General features: G+C 51.3%; 2 protein-coding genes across 4 annotated transcripts in view; one reads left to right on the top strand and one right to left on the bottom strand.

Annotated features, from left to right (window-relative positions):
* The first annotated feature begins 6,268 nt into the window (after positions 1–6,268).
* On the top strand, positions 6,269–18,472 carry TGM4 (transglutaminase 4). Its single transcript, XM_084509470.1, has 14 exons — positions 6,269–6,410; positions 10,268–10,447; positions 10,553–10,659; positions 10,875–11,004; positions 11,369–11,487; positions 12,461–12,568; positions 13,084–13,258; positions 13,754–13,892; positions 14,163–14,266; positions 14,909–15,160; positions 15,860–16,219; positions 17,124–17,293; positions 17,619–17,755; positions 18,126–18,472. The coding sequence occupies exons 1-14, from the start codon at positions 6,404–6,406 to the stop codon at positions 18,265–18,267; spliced, it is 2,130 nt and encodes a 709-aa protein (XP_084365596.1). The 5' UTR covers positions 6,269–6,403; the 3' UTR covers positions 18,268–18,472.
* A 1,174-nt stretch (positions 18,473–19,646) lies between these two features.
* Positions 19,647–23,206, bottom strand: part of ZDHHC3 (zDHHC palmitoyltransferase 3) — a 30,244-nt gene continuing 26,684 nt past the window's right edge. For all 3 annotated transcript variants that reach the window (XM_084509465.1, XM_084509466.1, XM_084509467.1), the window contains one exon: positions 19,647–22,299. In XM_084509465.1, the coding sequence (XP_084365591.1) occupies positions 22,057–22,299 (243 nt within the window). In that variant the 3' untranslated portion in view covers positions 19,647–22,056. The remainder of the gene's footprint in view (positions 22,300–23,206) is intronic.

Genomic DNA, 23,206 nt, shown 5'->3' with positions numbered 1-23,206 from the left:
TGCACTTGTGGCCTGAAAACTGACACTGTCACCTAAGGATAAGGATCCCATCACACTGCTGCTGACAGTGAGGTGCATCCGAGGCTCTGCCCCGCTGAACAGACAGACTGCTGCCTGCAAAGCTCACCGTGGCTCCCTGGGCAGGGTAATGCTGACCAGCTGCAGCAACCCAGCCTGATTTCGGTGAAGCACCTGGTGATGTTGCCCTTGCAGTGCTCAGTCCCATAGCTGCGGGCAGCACTGCAATAATGCACGTACAGCAGGAACACTCAGCATATACACGGCACTTACCCTCAGCAGCCAACCAACCAACCTGCTAACTCCCCAGGGACACTTCTTGGTCCTAACTGCTTCAAAACCCTGCTAGTCATCCTGCTTTTTTTTTTCCTCAGAGATTAGGGAAAAGTGGTTTCGAATGGCTAGACTGGGAAAGCAAAGAAAACCCTGCACTAACTGCAAAGGCTTCCCAAGCATCTCCCGGGGCTACTGCACGCCCTGGAGGGATTTCTGGTGCTGGGTTAAGCAGTGTCCTGGCACTACTATTGCCCAGCGCAGAGGCTGGGCTGCACCCTGCAGGGACAAAGCCACCACAATAAGTGGGAGGGCGGTGGGAAGAACGGGAGCTGGCAGTACGTGGCGGATAGCACCGCCACTTTTTGGGAGAGGCACGCACATTGCGGACCCATCGCTCAGTGTTCCTCGGTTCGCCCTGCAGTTTCGTCCCACTTGTGGTCGTTGGGGCTGGGGCTTGGATGTGCTCACCTCCTCTGGCAGAAGCAGAGCTGGTACTCTCTGTTCTGTAGCGAGAGATAAGCATTGAGCAACTCTGCTTGGCGCCGCGACCTGCTCTCCGTGCGTGTGCACGGTCTGAGCAGCAGCCAGGGCTTCGGCGTAATTACCAGCAGCACGGGGAGCAGCGAGCTGTGCCCCCGGGGAGGATAAGCCATTACAAATTCCACGTTTCCTGCTGCCAAGCGAATGTTTCCTCATCCAGCGAGGAGGCATTTCTGAGTGACTCGATCCCTTCAGGACACTCCTAGGTTAGGCAACGGGCAGGCAGGGCTCTGCCAGGAACTGGTGCTGCAGGAAGACACTTCGATGCTTCCTAAGAAAGCCAAGTGGGCTGGGAGCTGCTCCAGCTGCCCATCAAAGCGAGAGCTTTGGAGCTCTCACTCAACAGGGCTCTGAAGGGCTATGACCTTGGATGTGTGCAACCAAACACATATCCTGTGGGCGGGAAGGCATTCAGTCACTATTTTCCTTGTTCTATGAAAATGTTGCTTTAATATATAGATAAACTATTTTATCACTGAGTCAATATTTATGCTGTTGATTTCCTTGCCCTCGCCATTTATTTTATTTTTTTTTTAAAACCCTCTCTTACTTTATTTTTCCTCGTGCCTTTTCGTCTTGTTTGCTCGAGGTGTAGGCTGTGGATGTGTGTCCACACTGCAATCAGCCAGCGTGGTCATACTTGCACGCCTGAAGCTGGCTCAGGGCTCAGCGGCGCGAGGGTGGAGTAAGGGCCCTGGAGCAGCCGTACCCACCCCGCTGAACCCTTTCCGAGGACATCCTGCAGCAATGTACGGCCCTTCCTTGGGTGGGAGTCCTTCCCCACATCCCAGGTCTCCCGACAGGGTGGGGTGGAGGTGTGAGGAGCAATTCAGCAGGCTAGAACTAGAAAGCAGCTGGTGGTGGTTTGCCACAGGGCTTGAGAAGACCGCAGGTTGGACGGGGAAAGTAAGCTGTGCTGGCTGCACACTGGCTTCTCCACCACAGGGATGGAGCCACAAGCAAAGCAGGCGCAAAGCAGCTCCAAAACTGAAGGAGCTTCCTCCTCACAGGGAGCAGAATTCACCCAGGGGATTCCTGCCCCCAAGGACACGGCACAAGCTGGTGGTGTTCTTGGGTTCAAGACGGGGACAATTTCGTGTGAAAGCAAGCTGAAAGAAGAAGTGGCCGAGCGGAGATATTTTCATCAACTCTTGCACAAAATTCTGAAGAAGCATTTTCTGAGAAGTACCTTCTCCTGATTCACTTCAGTCTGCTACGTAATGTAACTATTTCAGCACTGCAACACGATAACTTGGGGGTTTCCAGTGCAATATTTAAGGCTCAAACCGCTGTAATTCTGAAATGCCAACGCCAACTTCCACATTCACTTGTTCCATATACCGGGACTGACCTTCCCTTGTGCACCTCAGCCAGGGAAGGAGAAAGGGCTCCTCAAAAATACCCAGGAAAGGTATTTTAGCACTGTGGCATTTTGGCTTACTGTTAAGGCTCTTCTGTATTTTTGCAGATGGCCTGGCCTAAAGCTTCACTTTCCTTATGATGACCACAGGTCTTCTCTTTCAGGGCAGGGAAGCTGCTACGCAGGAGGTTTTTGCCTGAGTGAGGATTGCCAGGCCATAAGCCGACACACGGTGTATGTGTAGTTTTGGTCCCCGTTGTAAAGCAAAAGGCCTTCTTTGTCTTCTCCAGGAGCAGCCTCTCTGGGTGATGCTGGGTTGGGCACAGGCACAGGTTTTCATTCCTGCTGGAGGTGAACACCCAAAACTGGGCACCGAAACCTACAACATTAGGTACAAAGCCCCTCTTTAAGGTTAAACGAGAAGGTAACAACGGGATTTCCATTACAACCTCATTGGCATCTATTGCATCTCACTTGCCAATGAGAAACTCATTACCAGATGTCTCAGAAACTCATTACCAGTGAGCTGTGGCTAGATGCAATCTGGGCTTGGTCAGCTTACATCAACCCCTGACGTCCGATCTCCTGCCACAAGTCAGCTCATGCAGCATTCGAGGAGAGTTTGCCTGCTGGGAAGACGGGATGCCCGTGGGGCGTAGCCATCAGGCCACTGTCACAGCGTATGTTTAAAGGGCATGAGGGAGAAGGGATCAGATCCGTGCTCCCTCGAGAGTAACAGCATGTCAGGTTCATTACGTGTGAGAGAGGTGTCTCACTCACCATGAGGAAATTCCTAAAGACAGATGCAATGAAGCGGTGAGGGGTGGGCCAAAGCAGCACCAAAAGTAAGACATTGGGCAAATAAGATAGGCTGGACCCTTAGCCATTCGTGGTCTGTGCAATTTTTTCCTTTTTTATTTTTATTTATTTTTTTTTTATTCCCCTGGGACTTCTCATTGTTTATAAACCATGGTTCAGGAAGGACTGGACATACGTGGAAGCAGTCCTGCTCTGGTCAAGTGGAAAGCACCCTCTGATTCAGGACCCAAACGCAGGCTGTGTGTGCATCGCTCACCACCCAAAACACCAAGGCTGCCCTTCCTCACCTCTCCCCGCAGCTTCCTGGCAAGGCTGGGAGGGTTTGTCCACCTTCCCAGAGTTCAGAAAGGAAACGTGAGACACTTGTCATTGTTATAGAAAGCAGCTTCCCCATAACCAGACCTGGGGCTGCGAGTGACTAAAGCCATAAAGCGAAGGTTTGGGTTGCAATTCGTGCTCTTACATGACTTCAATATCCTTGGAAATGCTCTAGAAGTTTGCCTTTCTTTCGTCATTTTTGATACACAAAATAAACAAAACCCGGGAAAAGGAAAAGCATGCAAATAGGGGAGCAGCCACTGGGGAATTCTAGTTGTGTTTGTTTGCACTGTATTGCCTTTTTATGCCAGCTAATAAGGTGACTTAACCTTTCTGTAGATAAATAAATGCAGATAAGGCTAATAGCCTCTGGTGTCTGATTTTGCAAGCTGGGAAGTGAATTGCAGGAGCCTGATTGGGGTTTCAGCTTTGCTGAAGTGATAAGTAACAGGCTGGGGACTGACAGGGGGAAAAATTAAAAAATATTAAAAAAAAAAAAATCTCTTGTTTTTGTTAATTAGAAAAGTGTTGTTTTTTGTTTTTTATGAGCCTGATTGAAGTGATTAACTGTTATAACAGTTTTGGGGAAAAAAACATCGGAAAGGCTGATATTTTTAACAGCCTGGAGCCAAGGAGGGAAAAAAGCCCCAGTGCTGAACCACAGCCAGTCCCTCCGTCCACTCCATCCAGCAAAGGCAAAAGGAGATTTGCGTGCCGGAAGGATGGAGATCACCTGCTGACAGCACGGAGCAAGCTAAAGTCACGTCTTTGAAAAACATTCCTGCAGTTTAAGTTGAAATCCCTTTGTTCAGACTTTGCCAGCTCCTGTCCCCGAGCGTATTGCAGTTAATGGCCTTCTCTGGCAGCGCAAGTCTGTACAGGCCAGGGGAGGATGCTCCCGTGTGGGAGCGCTGTGCCCTGTGCCAAGTTCAGCGCCGCTGATCTGAGATGTCGCCGAAGCACAGCAGAAGCTAACGGGAGCGGGGAAGACCAGCAGCTGCACAAAGTGAAAGGGGAAGTGAGAGCTGGACCCCGTCTGCCAGCATAAACCCCAAATTCCTGCAGACAGTGCCAATGTCAGCTGCCTTTGAAGGCCAAGTAGGTTCATTGCAGGGCAGAACCCACACCCATCTGATTTCGGCAATCTTGCCTTGAACTCTGAGGTTAAAAGTGAGGATCAGAACACGCGTGTTGTCGAAATTAGCCTTTTGCAAAACCCTTCAGGTCTAGAAATATGACTATCCCTGATGAATACACGCCCTGCCTCTACTGACCCTCCAGCACATACCTACATGCATTTTTTTTTTTTTCAGGAGCAAAGCGTTACTGACATCAGCCCCTTCCTGTTTGCAAAAATCTGTAGTTTTCGCTGTAAGACTACCATGTCACGACAGTTTGAGCTGTCTTCAACCGAGCATGGAGTGATGTATGTAGCAGGTTGGGACTGGATTGGAAAACGACTGTCATTGACTGCAGATTAAGTGATTACCCTGTTGCTACAAACAACTGGAAAAGAGTCACGTTTGTTGGGATTGCACGCATCGTTGGTGGTGTTATCGTGTGGGCATTCCGGGCAGACTTTGCCTCGTCCCATCCCGGTTCTAAACAAGAGTGTCTTTCACCCCTTAGTATGAAAGAAGTGCAGAATAAAAGCAACGCTGAAAGGTGAATTGGAGTTTTAGAGCTTTTTCAATAGAGAGCCATTCAGTTGCCAGCACGGTGTCTGGCTCTGAATGGTGAGTGATGCTGCAGCTATTGCAAACGCTGCCAGCTCCGATGTTCCTACAGATGTCCTGCGAGATTAGAAGTGCACTGAACCCTCCGTGCCCTGTGATGCCAGTCATGCTCTCAAGCAGGGACATCTAATTTACACCTGCAAGCAAGCCGTGACACGCTCAAAGGGTGGGATCTGCTAACTCAGCACCCGGCTGGCAGCGACATTTCAGCACCAAATGAAACAGGTCCTCCTAAAGCAAATACCCAGCTGCCTGAACTGATGGAGAAAAATGGGTGCCTTCAAAGGCTTCCATGGGGAGATCTTATTCAGGGTGGTCCTACGTTCAGATGTGCCAGCCTCGCAGCCTGAACCCTACGGTGGTCAAAACATGCTTGGCATGGGCTGCTGCCACACAGGGAGGCAGCTGGGGTCTGAGGCTGCTCGCACAGCTCAGCCACTCCTTCACTTTTGGGTACTTGGCATGTGTGTATCTCCCTCTTCCCCTGGTCACTGTGCCCTTGTCAATGTCCACATGGGCCATCAGTTGTCCCCTCGATGGGTTGGGCCCCTCTTTCCCCCTTTGGTCATCCCAAAGAACAGGATGGTGATGGGGTGGCAAAGGAGGCTCCACCGCTTCCAGGGCAGAGACCCCCACCTGCCACCTGATACATCACGTTTCTTGCTCCACCTGGACCCAGCTCTGTCTCCTCTCTCCCACCCGCATTCTTCTCCAGCCTCTACCTGAGCCCACAGGGAAGGGATCAGTGCCAGGACCTTGGGCTTTTCTGCAGGTGGGAATGCTGGATGTTAGCCCACAGCTTCGTGTGCTTCTGCCCCAAAACCTATGACAGAAATCCCATTAACCTCGAGGAATGTTGCATTGGTCCTAATGGGGAACTCCGATTTCTTAATGAGGAAACGTTTTGTGGGCTGCCTCCTAAAGCTAGCCCTAGGGTTGCAGTCCCGGTAGCCTGGATTTCAGGGCATAGGTGCATTCTTGTTACTCATCTAATCCATGATTTTGCTGTTCGTCAGTGAAGGGTCTGTCCACTTGTCATCTGATTGTGCAAATTCACCTTCCATGTGAGTCGGGATTTAAGTTTCGCTGTTTTTCAGGGTCTGACTATGTGCAGAGGGAGTTGTAGTCATTTTTTTTTTTTTTTTCCGCAGGAACTTCCTTTCTCTAACACCACCCCTTGGCAGTGGACCTGCTGACACCTCAGAGCCAGACACTGATAAAAAGGGCAGCCAGCCGTCTTCCTCCTGCATGCTCAGAGGTGAGTGGCAGAGGCTACTCGGGAGCTCAGCAGCCACCAGCACCGCAGACACCCCGGCTCACAGCACCAGCCAGCACCATGACCGGTGAGTTTCGCGATAACGCATGGCAGCTTTGCACTTTGGCAGGTCTCCTGCGCTGAGGATGGGACCTTGAGCAGAGCCGGGGAGACCCATCCATCAGGGAGACCCCGACTGCCACGCATGGGACCTGGGGAAAAAATGTTTGGGTGTTGCTGGGGAAGCGCTGCTTTCGGTCGTGGTTTTGGCGGCTCGGTGAAGCCAGATGAAAAATGCAACCCAACGTTCAGCGCTTTTCAACAACCTGTAGAAATCTGGCTCTGGCGGCAATCATAGGGAAAAAAAATGTGGTTTTAAAAATCTTGTTGCGTCAAGCTGGAGGAAATTTCTTTATTTCAGGGTACTTAATTGTGTAGATTACTGTTCTTTAGTGCTGGCTGACAGCATCTGTCAGAAGTTTCAGAGTAAATGAGAGGGGATTGATTTGAAATTTTGCCCTGTCCTGTGGCTTGCCCGATTGTCAGAAGATCTTGCAGAGACCTCGAGAGCTGCCTGAGCTCCTGCAGCAGCTGCTGAGCCACCACCGCCTGCGGTCCTGGGGCCACCCCAACCCCAGGGTGCCCACAAACCCCAGGGCATAGCTGGGGAGATCTACGGGAGGGAGGGAGGCTGTGGGTGTCCTGCTGCTGCTCCCAGCCCCTCTGCTTCACACCTCCGCCCCCTGGGTGTGGATGAGCTGAAATTTCCCAGGCAGTCTCGGCTAGCAGCATCTTCGTCCCGGGATGAGTGTTCGCCTGGAGGTTGGGCAAGGATGGGAAGTACACGCAGGTGTCCAAAATTTGCTGTCTCGTGCAGCCGGACCCTGCACTTCCTGCTCCACTTCCCTCCAGAGCAGCCCTTATTTCCACTGAAGCCAGGCAGGCTATAAACACCCTGCCCCAGAACATTAATTTTTACACCCCATTACTGTGACCTACGGATACGGCATTTGGGGTTGTAATGACGAGGCTGTTAGTCAGGTCGTGATGCCTCCATGAGGGATAAATCATGAAACTAGGAGAAAAAATATGCAAATGTATAATATAAATCTATATCAGAGCATCTCTCTGCTATAAACCATGAATTCCTGTGCTCACAGCCAGGGTGCCTGCAGGCAGCAGGGGAAGGCAGCCCAAAACAGGGCTGCCCGGAGAGGGCGGGTGCTGGCGAAGCCTGTTGGGACGCAGAGAGGGAATGCTGCCACCCGGCTCCCTGGCATTCCTCAGCGTGGAAGGCCATGCCAACCAGATCATAGGGCACTGTATGTGTGCTTTCTCAGAAATAAGCGTGGCACAACTGGCACGCAGCCCTGGGCAGTCGCAGCTCCCCAGCGCAGCGCTCGGACCTGTCAGGGTGTGCTTCAAAAAACTAATAATAATTAAAAAAAAATCTCTGCACATTTTTCTCTCAGCATCCTCAACATCAATGATATCCAAAAAGAAAAAAAAAAAAAAAAAAGAAAAAAAAAAAAAAAGAAAAAGTTTAAAATATAGTCCCTTAGTTAGGAAAGCCAAATGGATTCCTTGAGCAGCGGGAGGCTGTGTTTGGCTCCCACTTCCCATCCGAGCATCTCAGCCCGGCAAGGGCTCACCAGAGCTTTAGAAAGGAGCAGGAGCAAGCAGCCCTGGTTCTGAGGATTAGTTAATTCTGAGGAAAAGCCACTTCTACTTCACCAATGGGGCTGGACAATTCCTGCTGAAATTTTTGGCATCCGCCATGCCCCATCGTGCAAAGCGTGAGCCCGAGATTGGCATTTGGCATGGAGCAAGCAAACACAAAGTCCTCCAAAAGGCAGTCAGCGAGTGAAAGCCAATGGTTAATTTTAAGTCTACTTGCTGTGTTTCGGATAATTCTTTCACCTTTAAGATAAATATGGTTTATAAAGTAAACAGGAGGGAATCCAGGGAGGCAGGAGCCTGGTGTGGACCGCTGCACGGTACGCTTGGTGTGCTCAGAGCTGTAGTCACTGTGCAGCACAGGTCAGAGCTATTGCAGCCTTGTTTGCAGCTTTGAGTTCAGCCTCGATCCCAGCCTGTGGCAGATCCAGCCCCTCCTGCAGCCTCTCTCCCACGGCGCTGCCTGTGCAGCAGCCACCAGCAGATCGCAGCCTCCCCGACGCTAGGGCTGGCTGTTGCTGATGCTCACCTTGGCGCGGTTGCTGGGTGCCGTGTAAAACTGTCAAGCCGTTTTGTGACCTAATCCCTTAAGCCATTATACCTTTGACTGCTTTATTCCTAAGTTATCGCAAGCCTTTTCAAATTTCCTGACTCTCCCACATCTGTGTCTGAATCACTCGTGAGCCCAGTGCTTGTTTAACACTGCTACTCCCTGCTGTTTACACAGTATTTAGCCTCTAAGGAGGCTTCATGGGCAGAGACAAGACAAGGTTTGACACTTCCAAAGATATGTAGCCACGTCCTGGCATGCTCTGGATTTTCCTGCCACGCCTGGGCAGCCTCCCAAAGCCTGGCACAGGAACCCCCAGGTCCACACCTTGATGGAGAGCAGAGGGCTCTCTTTGTTCCTGCATGGAGAAGCCAAGTCGATGGGGGAAAAAAAAAATATCTTTGCAAAGGTTCACATGCACAGGCTGCCTTTAGAGGTTGATTAGTGACATCTGTGATATTATTTGGGAATATTTTTGGAGGAGAAACATGAAGAACCAGCCTCAGTGTCCTGAGGAGCCCCATCTCCCAGGTCTTAGGCAGCCCCAAGACACGGGCAGCTCAGCGGTCATCAGAGGGAACCACATTTGGTTCACTTCCAGCTTGGCTGCGTGCGCTACATCCTGCCAGGAGCAATTACAGCTGCTGTTAATCATTATCTGATAATCATGACGGATGCATTCAACACCAATATAAGGCGAGTCTTTGACTCGGAGGTAAAATCACAGCAGCTGGGATTAATTTTTAAGCTGCCCCGTGCTATCGGGGGCCACTTGGGAGCACCACCTTTGAATGTTATTAAATCTCCTCCTCCTCTGACTGCTGCTGCTGCTGCTGTTAAATACCTGCAGTAACAAAGACCCATTTGTAGCACTCCAGGAGTTGCCCCTCCTCATGCTCAGCATGGCACGGGCACACAGCAAACAGGATGTGTTGGTGTCACCACGAGCAGAGCAGCTGGGCTGGTGGGGGAAAGCAGGAGGGGACGCTGTGGGGGTCAGGATATTTGGGGGGCTGCACTATGGGTGTGATCCAGGAGCGTAGCAGCAGCTGCAGGGATGGGACGTGGGTGTGCTGTCCCTGCTCTGTTTCCCAGGACCATTGCAAAAGCAAGAGTTTCGGTGTTACAACAAAACTGGCAGTAGTGGCATCTTCCTGGACAGCAGGAGCTGGCTCCCAGGGGTTGGCACCTCTTTGGGGACAGGGCTGTGCAGGGAAGGGTGTTGCCTAGTGTCAAGGGAACCAACATGAGGAAAATGCATTGCTGTGTGTAGAGTGCCTGGGGCACCGTTCCCTTTGGCATCTGCTCCACAGCTGCAAAAACAAAACAAAACAAAAGAAGATGAAAAAAAGAAAAAGAAAAATAATAAAAAGGTGTTTCTGTGTCAAGGCCAAGTTTGCTTTGTGGTAAAGCAGCCACTCTGTTGCAGGAGGGTGGTTCTGGTCACTGCCAGCACAATTCCCTGGTCTCCCATGCCTGGATCATGAGCTGGGGTGCTCCAGACCCAGGGGTAGGAGCGAGGGTGGCATTGCTTTTTGCTCTTGTGCCATCTGCTCATCATTCCCCTGATGAGCAGCCTCGCAGGATCACCATGCACCCAGATGTTTTCATGACCCACACAGCTCTGATAGGGAGAAAACTGCCTGTGCTGACCAGTTTACCAACACCCCCTCCTCATTTCTTCTTTTTTTTCTCCCTCTCCACACACGATCTTCCAGAGAGCGACCTGAAGGTCACCAGCGTTGACTTCCTGAAGAGCCAGAACTCGGCCCAGCACCACACGGATGCGTACGAAACGACGAGCCTGGTGGTGCGCCGAGGACAGGCTTTCCTGCTGCAGCTCACCCTCAGCAGGGCGCTGCGGGCCAGCGACAAGCTGGCGCTGCATTTCAGCATAGGTAAGCCCGGCACAAAACAGGAGAGCCCCCGGCACCTCTCTGTCCCTGCAAACCCATGTAACGTGTCGTGTTTTTTTTTTTTTTGTTTTTGTTTTTTTTCTCCAGGGGAGAGGCCGATGAAGCCCCTGGGGACCCTGATGTCACTCAACCCCAGGAGCACGAGGGACACCAGTGGGTGGCACATCACCATCGCCAAGACCAGTGGCACAGAGGTAGGGCACGGGGCAGCACTGGGAGCGACTGAGCAAGCCCCCAGAGCCCCCATCCTGCTTTCCCTCTGCCCTGTGGTTTTTGATGGGCAGCAGCTTTGCCCCATTTAATTTCCAGCCCTTCTGCTGGGCATGCAGGATGTGCCCCATCCCCGCGGTGCTGCATCAGTGCCATTGCGGAGGGTTGGTCATGTCCTGTCTCCTTGTCACCTCCCCAGTGCCTGCTGTCCGTCACCAGCGCGGCTGATGCCCCAGTGGGAAAATACGGCCTGAGCGTGAAGACTGGATCTAACGTTTACAAGCCCGAAAACAACACCGTCTACCTTCTGTTCAACCCCTGGTGTGAAAGTAAGGAGGGCGGTCCAGCAACTGGGGTTATGATTACTGCTGTGCGGGACTGTCCCTGGGGGAGCTTCTCCTCTTCTTCTTCCTATGTGCATCCCCTCTTCTCCCTAAAATGCTGCAAGCAGCATCCCCCTGGAGCAAGAGCCATGAGCCAGCTCCTTGCTGGGGAGCCCTCGGAGCTTAAAATAAAGAGTAGTCTTAGAGGAAACCCTTCAACGATAGGCAGAAAAGCATGAGTACTGAGCAGCCATCAAGTGGTGTGAGCACTACAGACCTCCAGCTCCCACTGCTTCACTTTCCAGGAAAATCTTCCTATAGCAGGTGTGAAAAATCAACTAACATCTACATTTTTTTTTTTTTTTGTCAGCTGATATCGTCTTCCTGTCCAATGAGGCTGAGAGAAATGAGTATGTGCTCAACGATACGGGTTACATCTATGTTGGGTCTGTATACAGCATACACGGTAGACCCTGGAATTTTGGGCAGGTAAGGCACAGCCCTCCCCTTGGCCTTATTACCCCTATTCACTCTTTCTGTTTGGCATTTGTTTAAATGAATCCATAAACAGTCTAAGCCCATGAGCAGCTCAAAGTACTTGAGTAATCCCCCCAGTGTCACTGGAAAAGCTCGCCTGCTTAGAGTAATCTTTCCACTCAAGCATTTTCCCCAGCCCTGGCCTGAGAAAAGAGCTTAGTAGCATATTTGTAATCAGATTGGCAGACCCCTGGCAAAGGCTATGGAGACTGAGAATGGAGCATTTCTGGCCAAAAGGTTCCCCTAAGGCATCCTCCCTGCTCTGGCAGTTGTGGAGTGCAGCGAAAGTCCTCACAGTTATGCCTTTTCCCACAAAAGTGCCAAAGGGCATTGTCCATAGGGCTGTTCTTACCCTAACTGGAGAATTGACACTGATATTTTGCCAAGTTTCAGTGTGTAGGATATCTGACATCTCTACGAGCTCAACCTAAGGCAGCCTTAATTGCTAATTAGGAACCTTTTGCTATAATAATTTGCATTTAGGTACTCTTTTTTTTTTTTTTTTTTTTTTTTTTCTTCTCCAGTATATTTCGTACCTATGCCAATAGACTGAATATCTGTAGCTGTCTTGAATTTTCATTATTCAAGTGAGTAATGTCCAAGGCTTCAGGAAGATGACTTAGGTGACTTAGGACTACTCACAGGAGTAAAGAGTTGCTGGGTCAGGTTCCACCTATGCTTGCAAGACACATGGCACAGGCTTTTTTCACTCATGGTGGGTTTTCATTTAAGCCCTTCTTTGGAGAGAACAGCTTTAGGATGCCCCATGGGCTCCAGAACTAGGTTCATTCAATATTGTCAAGGAAGTTCAGAAGTTGGGTCTAGTCAGACGGTTTCCTTCAAGTACCTAGGTAGACTTCATGTTGATTGAGCAAATTCTCTTTCAGAGATGTGTAAAAATTTCTCCATTTTCTTTCCAAAACAGTTTGAGGAATCCATCCTGGATGCCTGCATGTACCTGCTGGACAAAAGTAAACTGAAGATGAGCAGTAGAAGGGATCCTGTGATTGTGTCCAGAGCCATGTCTGCTTTGGTATGGTTCTCTCAGAGCAGAAGTGATTTGCCCCTCCTGCTTTCCCTCCTCCTTCTTGCTTGCTATTTTCTTCCTTGGGGATTTGAACACCATTTCAGGATGAATCCAAAACTGCAAGGAAAGAGCCAGAGGCATTTTGGGTGGAGGGAAGAGGCAAGCAAAATACATTTCCCTGTCTCTAAAGCTTGCAGCTGCCCTGATGGTTGTCCTTCCCTAGCCAACACTGTGTTTTGAGGGGCAACTTCTCTCTGTGGTGGGATCCTTCTGGGATCCCTGGGCTCTAGGATGCAAAATGCAGTGTGTGCTATGGCTGCCCCAAGCAGCAGTGCCATCTCCCTCTCTGGATATCCAGAGATCTGGATATCTGGAAACTCTGGAGTGTCTCCAAGCAGGGAAGCCCCCAGCTGGTGTCAGCAGCCTTGTTGGAGAGTTGTGAACCAGGCATGGACCCCAAGGTTTAAACCTCATTTTGCCTCATCCCTGAATCTGTCTCTTCTGCATGTGTGTGGCCATAGGTGAATGCCAATGATGAAAATGGAGTCCTGCTGGGGAACTGGTCGGGGAAGTACGAAAACGGGACCTCTCCCATGGAATGGATCGGGAGCGTTGCCATTTTGCAGCAGTATTACAAGACGAAGAAGCCAGTTGGTTTCGGTCAATGCTGGGTCTTCTCAGGAGTCCTCACTACAGGTAAAGGGTGAACTGTCTCTCTGCCTGATATCCTAATTACTGCGCTAGTGACCCAAATTACCACACCCCCAGGCTCCAGAGGTGGTGGGGAAACCTCTACGTGCTCTTGGTCCTAGTGTTTTCATGAAGGGGTTGAGGCATCTGTCCTGTAAGGAGGGAGCTGGGACTGCTCAGCCTGTTGTGGAGAAGGCTCGGAGGTCTGATCCATGGGTACAAATACCCCACGGGAGGGAGTGAAGCCATCAGAGCCCAGCTCTTCCTAGCAGTGCCCCATGCCAGGACAAGAGGCGATGGGCACAAAATGGAGGACAGGAGGCTCCCTCTGAACACCAGGCAGCGCCTCTGTGCTGTGTGGGCTGTGGGGCACTGGTGCAGGTTGGGGATCCCTCCTTGGGGATATTCAGAAGCCACCTACCGGCTCTAGGTGGCCCTGCTTGAGCAGAGGCTTGGGTGAGGTGATTTTGTGACCCCCTGGTTTGTCTGTCCCTGTCACAGTCATGCGCTGCCTGGGGATCCCAGCCCGGAGCGTGAGCAACTTCAACTCGGCTCACGACACAGATGAGAACCTGAGAGTTGACGTCTACCTGAACGAAAAGGGAGAGAAGCTGAAATGGATGTCCGTCGACTCTGTCTGGTACGGACAAAGAGGGCCAACCCTTCCTAGCCCCCCCCCTGTGCCACGCTGCCCTGCAGCGCTGCGCTCCCCAGCCCCAACAGCCTTTCCTCTGACTGCTTCCCTACTGCCTCGGGTTTGTTGCTGGGGAGAGAGAGAAAGCTCACAGGGTTTCATAGGGCTACATGCAAATCCCCATTAAACCTGCCCTCTGGAAGGACTAAGCCGAGGAGATCACAGCTGCTGCCTATAACAGTGCACTCCTTTTCTTTGCAACCCGAACTCTTGCAGGAACTTCCACGTGTGGAACGATGTCTGGATGAAGCGGAAGGACTTGCCTTCAGGGTTTGATGGCTGGCAGGCAATCGATTCAACCCCTCAGGAGCAAAGCCAAGGTAGGATTGGCCTAGGAAGGCTCTTCTGCAATTCCTGAGGGAGTCGGGGATGCTTTGTGTGGAAATTGTGGTCCCCAGTCAGCAAAGCACATGCTGCCCCTGCGCATCTTCCCGCACCCAGGCAGTGACACCCTAAAGCTGGTGGTCCCACTCCTGCCATCTCAGCCCAGGAAGGAGGTAATGGTGTTTCCTGGCAGACAGAAAACAAGCCCAGTAGGATACTGTGGGGATGTGAATGTGTAAATAAACATGTTTTTGTGCTGACAAAACATTTTTGAGGGCCTCAGATTCAGGGTGCATCTAAAGATGGTGTGGCCATCGGTGCATTGACATTGAGTGGGCTGAGTGAGTTTGGACCTGCGAAAATCAGCCAGTACCTAGGGCGGGGAAGGGGGCCCAGCCTTGGCAAAAGCACCCCAGATGATTTAAGTGGTGGAAAACATGTAAAAGCTCTTACCAGACTTTGTTCCTCTATAAAATAAATACCAGACAGCTATTGTAGGGGAATTTGGGCTTTATAGCTGGGTTGAAGGAGTATTTGCTACTAAAACTGGCCACATAACCCTTCTCAGGGTGGTAGAATAAAAGTTGGAGGCTCTGTTCATGTTTGGCAAGGCAAATGGTGTTGAATGTGATTTTTAGGTATTTTCCAGTGTGGCCCATGCCCACTGAAGGCCATCCGAGACGGGGAGGTGTATTTGCCCTACGACAGCAAGTTTGTGTACGCCGAAGTGAACGCTGACAAAGTCTACTGGCGTGTCACGGAGGAGAACGGCAGGAGTAAGTACGTCAAGCTGAGCGTGGAGAGCCAGAGCATCGGCGCCAACATCAGCACAAAAGCCGTGGGGCAGAACCGTCGGGAAGACATCACCCAGCAGTACAAGTTCCCTGAAGGTGACTGCCCCCATCCCCCAAAGCAGTGCTGAGGAGGTCCCTGGCTGCGTGGGTCACCCCACAACGCATCTGCTGTGTCAAACCCACCCCATCGGGGATGGAGAGCCAGGGAGGCAGCTCTGCTCCCAGGCATCTTCATGGCTGCAGTGACATCTATAGGCTGCTCGTTGGGGACAGGGGCAAGCAAGCCTGCAGGCTGTGGGAGAGAGGGGCTGAGTGACAAACCTGGTGGTCTGACACACTGTAGCTGCTTTCTTTCCTTTTTTCCTTTCCATTCCCCACAACGTATTGGAAAAAAAAAAGATGATGATAACTCCCTCCCCATGGTTCTCCCTGCCTCAGATCCAGCCATGCTGGATTACTGAACCCTTCCCTGTTATGTTCCCATAACTACAAGTCCATACCTTTCATATGGACTATTAAACCCTTCCCCGTGAGGAGTGGGAACATCTCATGCTAGAAAATTTAAGGAGCATAGAGCCTTTAAAAGTGACTTCCTTGGGGAAAATTTTTCCAGATGCTCACTGGTCCAAAATGCTACCAGTGGTGACATAAACAAAGGGGGTGTCCTGAGCTGAGGCTGGAGGTGGTTGGTGCCCAGACAGCTCAGCAGCAGAAGCATGAGTCAAGGGAAGGGAAGGTGGTTTTGGCTGAGGGTACTGGGATACAGCTCTCAAACAGCTTTTTTCCTTCACCCAGGCAGCTCACAGGAAAGGGCATCCATGCAGAAAGCGAATTCCTACCTACAACCTTCAGGGCTGGTACCTCGTTCAGGCTTCAGTGCGATTCGTCCCATGTCTGCGGGCTTAGACAACGTGGATGGCAGGGCTGTTGTCCAAGATGAGGTGGTCCCCAAGAGTGGGGTCGAGCTTGCGATAACCAACGAAAAACCTTTGTATCCTGGTGAACCCATCGAAGTGGTCATCACAGTGAAGAGCACTGCTGCTGGGAGCTGGACCGTGGCTCTTGCTGGCTCCTGCCAGCTGCAGTCCTACACTGGGAAAGTTGATGCCAACCTTGGATATATCAACGAGACCGTCAAGCTGGAAGGCAAATCCGGTAGGCATGGGTATTGTGATATGTTTTATAGGTTATTTAATGTGACAGTCTGGGGTTTCACTCGAGCCAATGCATAACTATAGGTCAGCACATGGCTCAGCTGCACAAAGAGCAGAAATTGCCTGCCTGTCACCTACCTCTCTTGCAGCTGCATTTGGGAGTCTTAGTTATGAACTGTGATCCCATTGCAGAAGGGTTCAAAACTCAAAGGCTCTGTGATGATTAGAAACCATCAGTGTGGTCAGACAGACATCTGCACTGTGCGGGTGAGGCGTGCACCACTGCAGTCCTCACTGCCTGAGCATAAAGCAGCAGAGACCCCAGCACAGGATTTGGACAGCTGAACATCTCAGCCTTTTTTTTTTTCTCTTTAATTATTTTTTTTAATTTTACTTCCTTGGTCATGCTGCTGTAATGTCGATGAGCTGGCTGTGACGCTAGTGAGTGACATTTCCTGAATTCTTTACCCAAGCAAACTCCAGTTGAAGGGCTGCCTGCCCGCCTGGTCCCCCCGGGGCTGTTTGCTGCTTGTTGCGTATCTTGGAGCAACCTGGGTTGTATCGCTGATCCCCAGCAGTGTGACTGCAATGTGCCAAAGAAGACACTAACGAGCAATGAATAATTAACAACACTTGCTCATTCCAAGCATGAGTCACCCTTGGAAAAAAAAAAATGTTAAAAAAATCTTTGCTGCTGATGCTTTCTGAGCGAGCCTGAGCCAGCATTTGCTTTGGGGGAGATGGGATGTGCAGGGCATCACCTGCTGGCTGCCCGGCCAGGAGCAGGGTGGCCTCAGGAAACGTGCTTTGTCCTGTGTTCCTCCAGGCACTGCCACCAGTGCCAACCCTTCCACGGGTTCCTGGGTGCCATAAAGAGTGATAAAGTCATGTTCTCCCTCCCACAGAGGTGCGCGTCCCTCTGAAGATCAAGCCTGATGCATACATGAAGGCACTGGCTGCAGCGGAAGACGAAGAGCACATCCACGTCACCGCCATTGCCGAGATCCAGGGGACACCCGAGAAGCTGACCAAGGAGGCGGCGCTGAGCTTTGAGTACCCCCCCATCCAGGTCCAGGTGAGGCAGCAAACCCAAGACTCAGCTGGGATTAGGGTCTCAGCTCTGCTGGCATCCTGGGCAAAAGTCCCAAAACTGTAGGGAAAATGTAATGAAACTGGGCAGCAGGAAGGGTGAGCGGGGTCACCCTGTGCGTGGTAGTGCTGCGAGAAGGCACCCATGTCCCCTCCCATGACCCCGATGCAGACTGGTCTCCTGGGGCTGCACCAGCTCCATTGCACAGGTGCTCCAAAATCAAGGGGGTTGTGCAGAAAACACCCTGCCTTGGCAGAGCGAACCAGCAGCATCTCCGGCGTCCTTAACACCTCTTTTCCTCTTCTGTCAGATGCCAGAAACAGCGAAGCTGAACAAGGACTTCACCTGCGCCTTCATCTTCAAGAACAAGCTGAATGTGCCCCTGGATAACTGCAAGCTGATGGTGGAGGGCTTGGGCATGTTTAAGATGGCAACGTTTGAGGAAGGGTAAGGAGAGGCTTGGAGCAGTCCTGAGCCCCACGTAGCTTATGAGCATGGCAGAATGCCCTTTCCTGCTCATCTTTAACTTTCCCTTGACAAATCAGTTAGGGACTTCATGCAATGTAGCCCTTCAAAGCCATGTCCAAAATAGTACCATGGGCTCACAGCCTGGGGGAGGTCTCTGTAGGCTGCCAGGGCCACCAGGCAGTGCTACCGTGCCAAGCCCCGCTCACTGCACTTTGGTCATGGGAAAAGGGGCAGACTCATGCTAAGCATAGACAGTGGCTTTTTCTTTAAGACAAACCATGAGAAATTGGCTAATGAGACCCGTGATGTGCAAGCAGCTCATGCTGGGACCGCTTTCCTTTCTCCTCAGGGATGTGCAGCCTGGTAGGATCATTAAGTCCGAAGTAATCTGCACTCCGACAAGAGCAGGAGAGAAGAAAATCGTGGCCAAGCTAACCTCAAACCAGGTCAAAACGATTTCGGTGGAGAAGGCCATCACCATCACCCACTAGGAGCGGTGCCTCAGCAGGGACAGAAGAGGACCCTGGATGTGCCACAGCCGCGCTCCGCTGCCGCCGCTTGCCTCCTTGATTGCGGGATAGCGCTTGATGAGCAAAGAGCAAAAATCCCATTAAGTGAAGGGAATTACGCTGACATAAAGGGCATAGCTGCTTTGATTGCAGCTCACTGTGATTCAATAAAGATCATTGAAATCGACATACTGACTGTGTGGCTGATATCTGTGCTGGAGCAGGGGGTGTTTTGCAGCTGCTGTAGGCCCACCAGGCTGCCCAGACCCCACTGCACCAGGACTTAAGAAACATTTGAAGCAATTCTCCCCTGGGCCATGCTTCTCCCACCCCACTGGCAAATGCTTCAGACAGCAAAAGGAGGAAACCTGGCAGAGTCTCCCCCAAACACCATTTGTCATGCATCTTCCTCCCCTCCCACCCACTTCCATTTCCTTTTTCTGGGGGAGGGGTGGGGAAGAAGCGGGACCAGGAGATTTTTGGAAGAAGTACCATACCCAACACCATTACCAAAGCTCTGGTCGAAGTATATCGCCTCTGCTTCTCCCCTCCCACCCCAAACAGTGCTGGGGGACAGGAGGGCAGCATATGTCTGGAGCACTTCCAGCCACAGCGCAGGGAAGGCGACAGCAGCTGTGCACAGCTGGAGCTGCACACACCCCCTGAGCTCAGAGTTCAGATAAGGGAGGTTTCAGTATTTCTGTGAGAAAAGAGCAAACGGAGCCACGCAGTAGCAGAGGCTTATTATTTATGAGTCTTAAAAAGCAAATGCTCGAGCCTTAGGGCTGCACAGCAGGAAAAAGAAAGGGTAACGCTGCCAGGCTGCCCACGCAGGGTGGGTGCAGCAAAAGGGGTGCTGCCCGTGGGGAGAACGTGGCACAGGACCCGTTCATCCCCATCCCATCTTGCCACGAGATGAAATATGTTTTGCATTAAGACCTAATCTTTCCCCTGGGCCTCTCAGCTCTCTGCTTTGAAATTTCCTCATTTAGCCAAGTAAACAAGGCGGCTGTTGACTAGCAAGCAGCCGAAAACAAGCAGTGGGCAGCCCCCTACTTTGCACCCAAGGCAGTGCCCAGCTCCAAGGGCATGCCAGGATCCGACCCCATGGACAGGTACAACCCAGAACCCTAACATGAACCCCAGGAAAGAAGGGAGGAGGAAAAAGTTTAAAAATAATAACAATTAATAAACAACAACAACAAAAAAAGAGGCTTTGTTCATGCCCTTGGATTGCAAAGATCTGGGGAGCAACAGCAGCAACGCAGCCCCCAGTGTCCCCTGTGTCCCCCCCGAGTTCCTCCCAGGTACAGTGCGAGTGGGACCTGGAGCAGAGCATAGGGAAGGATGGCACACGTGGGTGGAAGTGTTAATTCTTTAATAATAAGTACACTTAGCCCCCAGAGGCATAAAACAGGAGTTACAATTACCAAAATACATACATTTCCAAGAGATGTAAGTGCTCAACTTGCATAGAAAAACCTGCTGTGGCAGACACCAGAGTAGAGGAAGGCTTCCCACAGCCACCACAGCCCTGTCCCACCACGGAGGAAATCCTCACCCCGGAGCAGCAGCAGGAGCCCCAGCCCAGGAAGGTGCCCTCACCATGGGGCCTTCACCGGGGGGAGCATCCTCGAGGGCCCCCGGAGCAGCCACCACACACAGGGCTGGAGGTGAAGGCACCACGGCACGGGGGGCAACAGGCACACAAAGAGAAGGGGAGGGGAACCAGGGCTTTGGTTTCAATTTCACGGAAATCACATTTGGTCTCGAGCTGGCGGGTGGGAATTAAGGTGTGAGATCTGTGGCAGAGCCAGCAATAAAGGACGTTTCTCCATCTCCTGAAGGCTTCTGCCACTTCCCCAACGTTTGTCACGCTGTGTCGAGGCAGGGCAGGAGGTAGAGTGAGAATGTGAAGGAAATACTCTGGGTTCCTGATGCTAGAAGGTTTCCAGCTCCTGCCCCTTGGCTGGGATGAAAATGTGGGAGGGTGTAGGAGAAGGAGGGGGGCAGCCTCACCCCTCACTCCATGCTGCGTTCCAGTTTCAGTTATTAAAAAATAAGGAAAACAAAACAAAACAAGGAAATGCCAGCACCTGAGGAGCGATGCAGGAGGTGGGACACGATGGGGTGCACCAGCCTGGAGAGCAGAGGCTGAAACACGCTGCCTCAACCCGCATCCACCCAAAGCAACGAGAGCAGCACCCAAGGAGCATCACCCAGACATGGCACAAGGCACTTTTTCCCAAACTGAGGCCCTCAGCCCGCCCCAGCAGTCACACCACGGATGTAGCCATCAAATTACCTCCAAGTGCTTTGCTTTCAAAGCTGCTGGTGTCCACCAAGACCTTGTTTCTTCTGCAGGACCACGCAGCACCATTCCCACCCCATGGGTAGGGCAGCAGGGGCAGAGAAGCTCAGAGGGAGCAGACAGAGGCTGAGCAGCAAGCCAAAATGAGGAAACATGAGCCAGTCTTAGTGCCCTCCTTAAACACCCCTATTTCTCCCTATAGGAAATCCCGTACAGATCTGTGTATGTCCCTTATGTCCCGTTAATGCTCTTGTTTGCAAATCTTTTTTTTCTCCTGGTTTTCACCCAAACTGTGCTCCTAACAGTCACCAGACTCTGGTGACTGTTAAAATAAAATAAAATCTTGCACAAATTCCACCTGGTATTGCTCAAATAAATAACAGAAACTTAACCCAAGTCTCCCACAATCCCTCCCCGCCTCCTTTATCTTTCTCTCTAGAGGAAGCAACTGTCTTTGTTCCACGTTATGGGGCGGGGGGCTCGAAGCCAAGTACAGCTTGTGGTGGAAACCCAGGAGCACGTCTCCCCAGTACCCTGCAAAATTCACTGCTAATTAAGATGAGGGAGATGACGTGAAGAAGAAAACAACACAACAACCAACAGAGTAATACTCTAAATATAAAGCTGCTGTAACTGGTGCCCGGAGTGTGCAGTTTGTGTCCCCACATGCTCTTGCTGTGACCAGTGCCACCTGCAGCAGCATCCTCCTTGGGCCTCCTCTGTGCTCACACTGTCCACCAGGAGCTGGCTGCAAAATTAGCTTAAGGAGCCCCTGATTAGCAGCAAACACTGACAGGACAAGGTTAGAGGAAGGATTAAGAGGCAATGCTTGTTCCCAGCTACCTCTGGCTACCCAGAGAAGGAAGAAGAGGCGTAAGCAGAGCAAGCCCAGCAGCACGGTGGGGTGCAGATAGCTCCGTGAGTGCAGGAACAGCCCCAGTGTTCCCAAAACCCAGCACCCGACCTCTGCCAGGAGCCCAAACTCCGGCATCCTTCACAGTCCAGAGCTCGCATCCACAGGCTGAGCTCAAAAGGAGGTGTTTTTAGCAAAACCGTCAGAGCCGGGTAACACGGCCGTCACACCATGCTTCTCGCGCAGCCTCCAAAGGGCTGGAAGGACACAAGGGCTCACAGACCCCCTGGGATGCACCTTCTGGGACCACGCTGGCAGCTTTCCTTAAAGGCCACGTTAGAAGTGCTCAATACAGCAGGCGACACGGGTCAGGAGAGAGGAGCTTAATGAATCTCCCCGCTTATAAAGCTTTGGCTGGAGATCTGCACTGCTTCTGCTAGTGCCGGCCCTGGCTTCCCGATAAGTACTCCCAAATTATTTTCCGCACCCAAAGTACATTAAAAACAAACCGACCAACCGAAAACCCACCCCACCTCTCTCCAGTGCGAGTAGCTATTAAAACAAAAGGACCTGAAACCGTCCCTGGACACCCCCGAGGACGCTTTGCTTATTCACGTAACACCTGGATGGCGACGTCGCGAGCCAGGAACTGCTCGATTTCTTCTTGGGTCATGATCGCGGATGCGGGGGCTGCTGCCTCCACCCCTGCTGGTGGCTGGCTTTTGCAGTCCAGATTTGAGAAAGGACTGAGCCACGCCAAGGAGAAAGCACCGCCGAAGGCCGCCCTCATCCCTTCCCAGCCGCTGATCTTCTCCCAGGTGGGCTTCTGGTTTTTAAGACGCTCAATACCCTGCAAGAAGAGAAAAGTTTAGGGTTGCTTGACGTTCAAAGCAAGTATTTGGGCAACAACCACTGCACGGGGTGTTCACGGTTCAGGTAACAAGACAGACATCCTGATTTACTGATGGCTTCAGCCTTGTATTTAACAACAAATCCCTTAAACACAAACCAGTTCATGGAGAATCCGAATCCCGCTGAATTATTTGGGTATACGTTGGCGCTAGTTTTTATGGTGAAAAGATGGCTTCTAAAAACTACTCCTTTTTTATACTTGGATCTCTTCTCCCAATGCTTTTTGAATCCCTTCAGCAAGTAATGAGGTACAAAAGGCAGAATTTCATGTTGTTTTTTTTTCTTTCCCCCTCCAGGAGTTCAGATACAGGCAAAATAGCGCGGCTTTTTCCAGTCACCAGGAATTTACTACATCCAAATCTAGGCTCAGCACTAGAAGCTGACATGGCAACAAGCTTACCTTGCACCGATTAAGAGTGAATATTTAGGAACACAATTTCTATCTAGCAAACTGTCCCAGGCAAATCGCAGTGCAAGGCTGATACCCACTGGGACGCGAGGAAACCTACATCGACATCAAAGCAGGAACAGCAATTTGGTCATTCCCAAGGAGGCTTGGGCAGCCAGCTCCAACTCCTCCTCTCTTCAAGAACATCACTAGAGTACACGTTTTGTCGTTAAATGACCAGGTCCATCATATTTTGGTGCTGACACTTTATTTCTGGTAGTCTTCTCTATGTAAAACTAAGGAACTTGTAACACTTCTTTTTTTTTTTTTTAAGGCTACCCCAGGTGAAGCAGGGCACACGTTTGCACACCCATCTTCTCCATCACACAAGAGAGGAGCCAGCTTTACAGGTGAGCGTGGTATGATGCAGGTGACAACACAGAAACTTTGCTCTTCG

Source organism: Aythya ferina (assembly GCF_964211825.1).
Source record: "Aythya ferina genome assembly, chromosome: 2".
Classification (NCBI taxonomy): domain Eukaryota; kingdom Metazoa; phylum Chordata; class Aves; order Anseriformes; family Anatidae; genus Aythya; species Aythya ferina.
The sequence above is the reverse complement of the archived record's forward strand: the minus strand, read 5'-3'. Positions and strand labels throughout refer to the sequence as shown.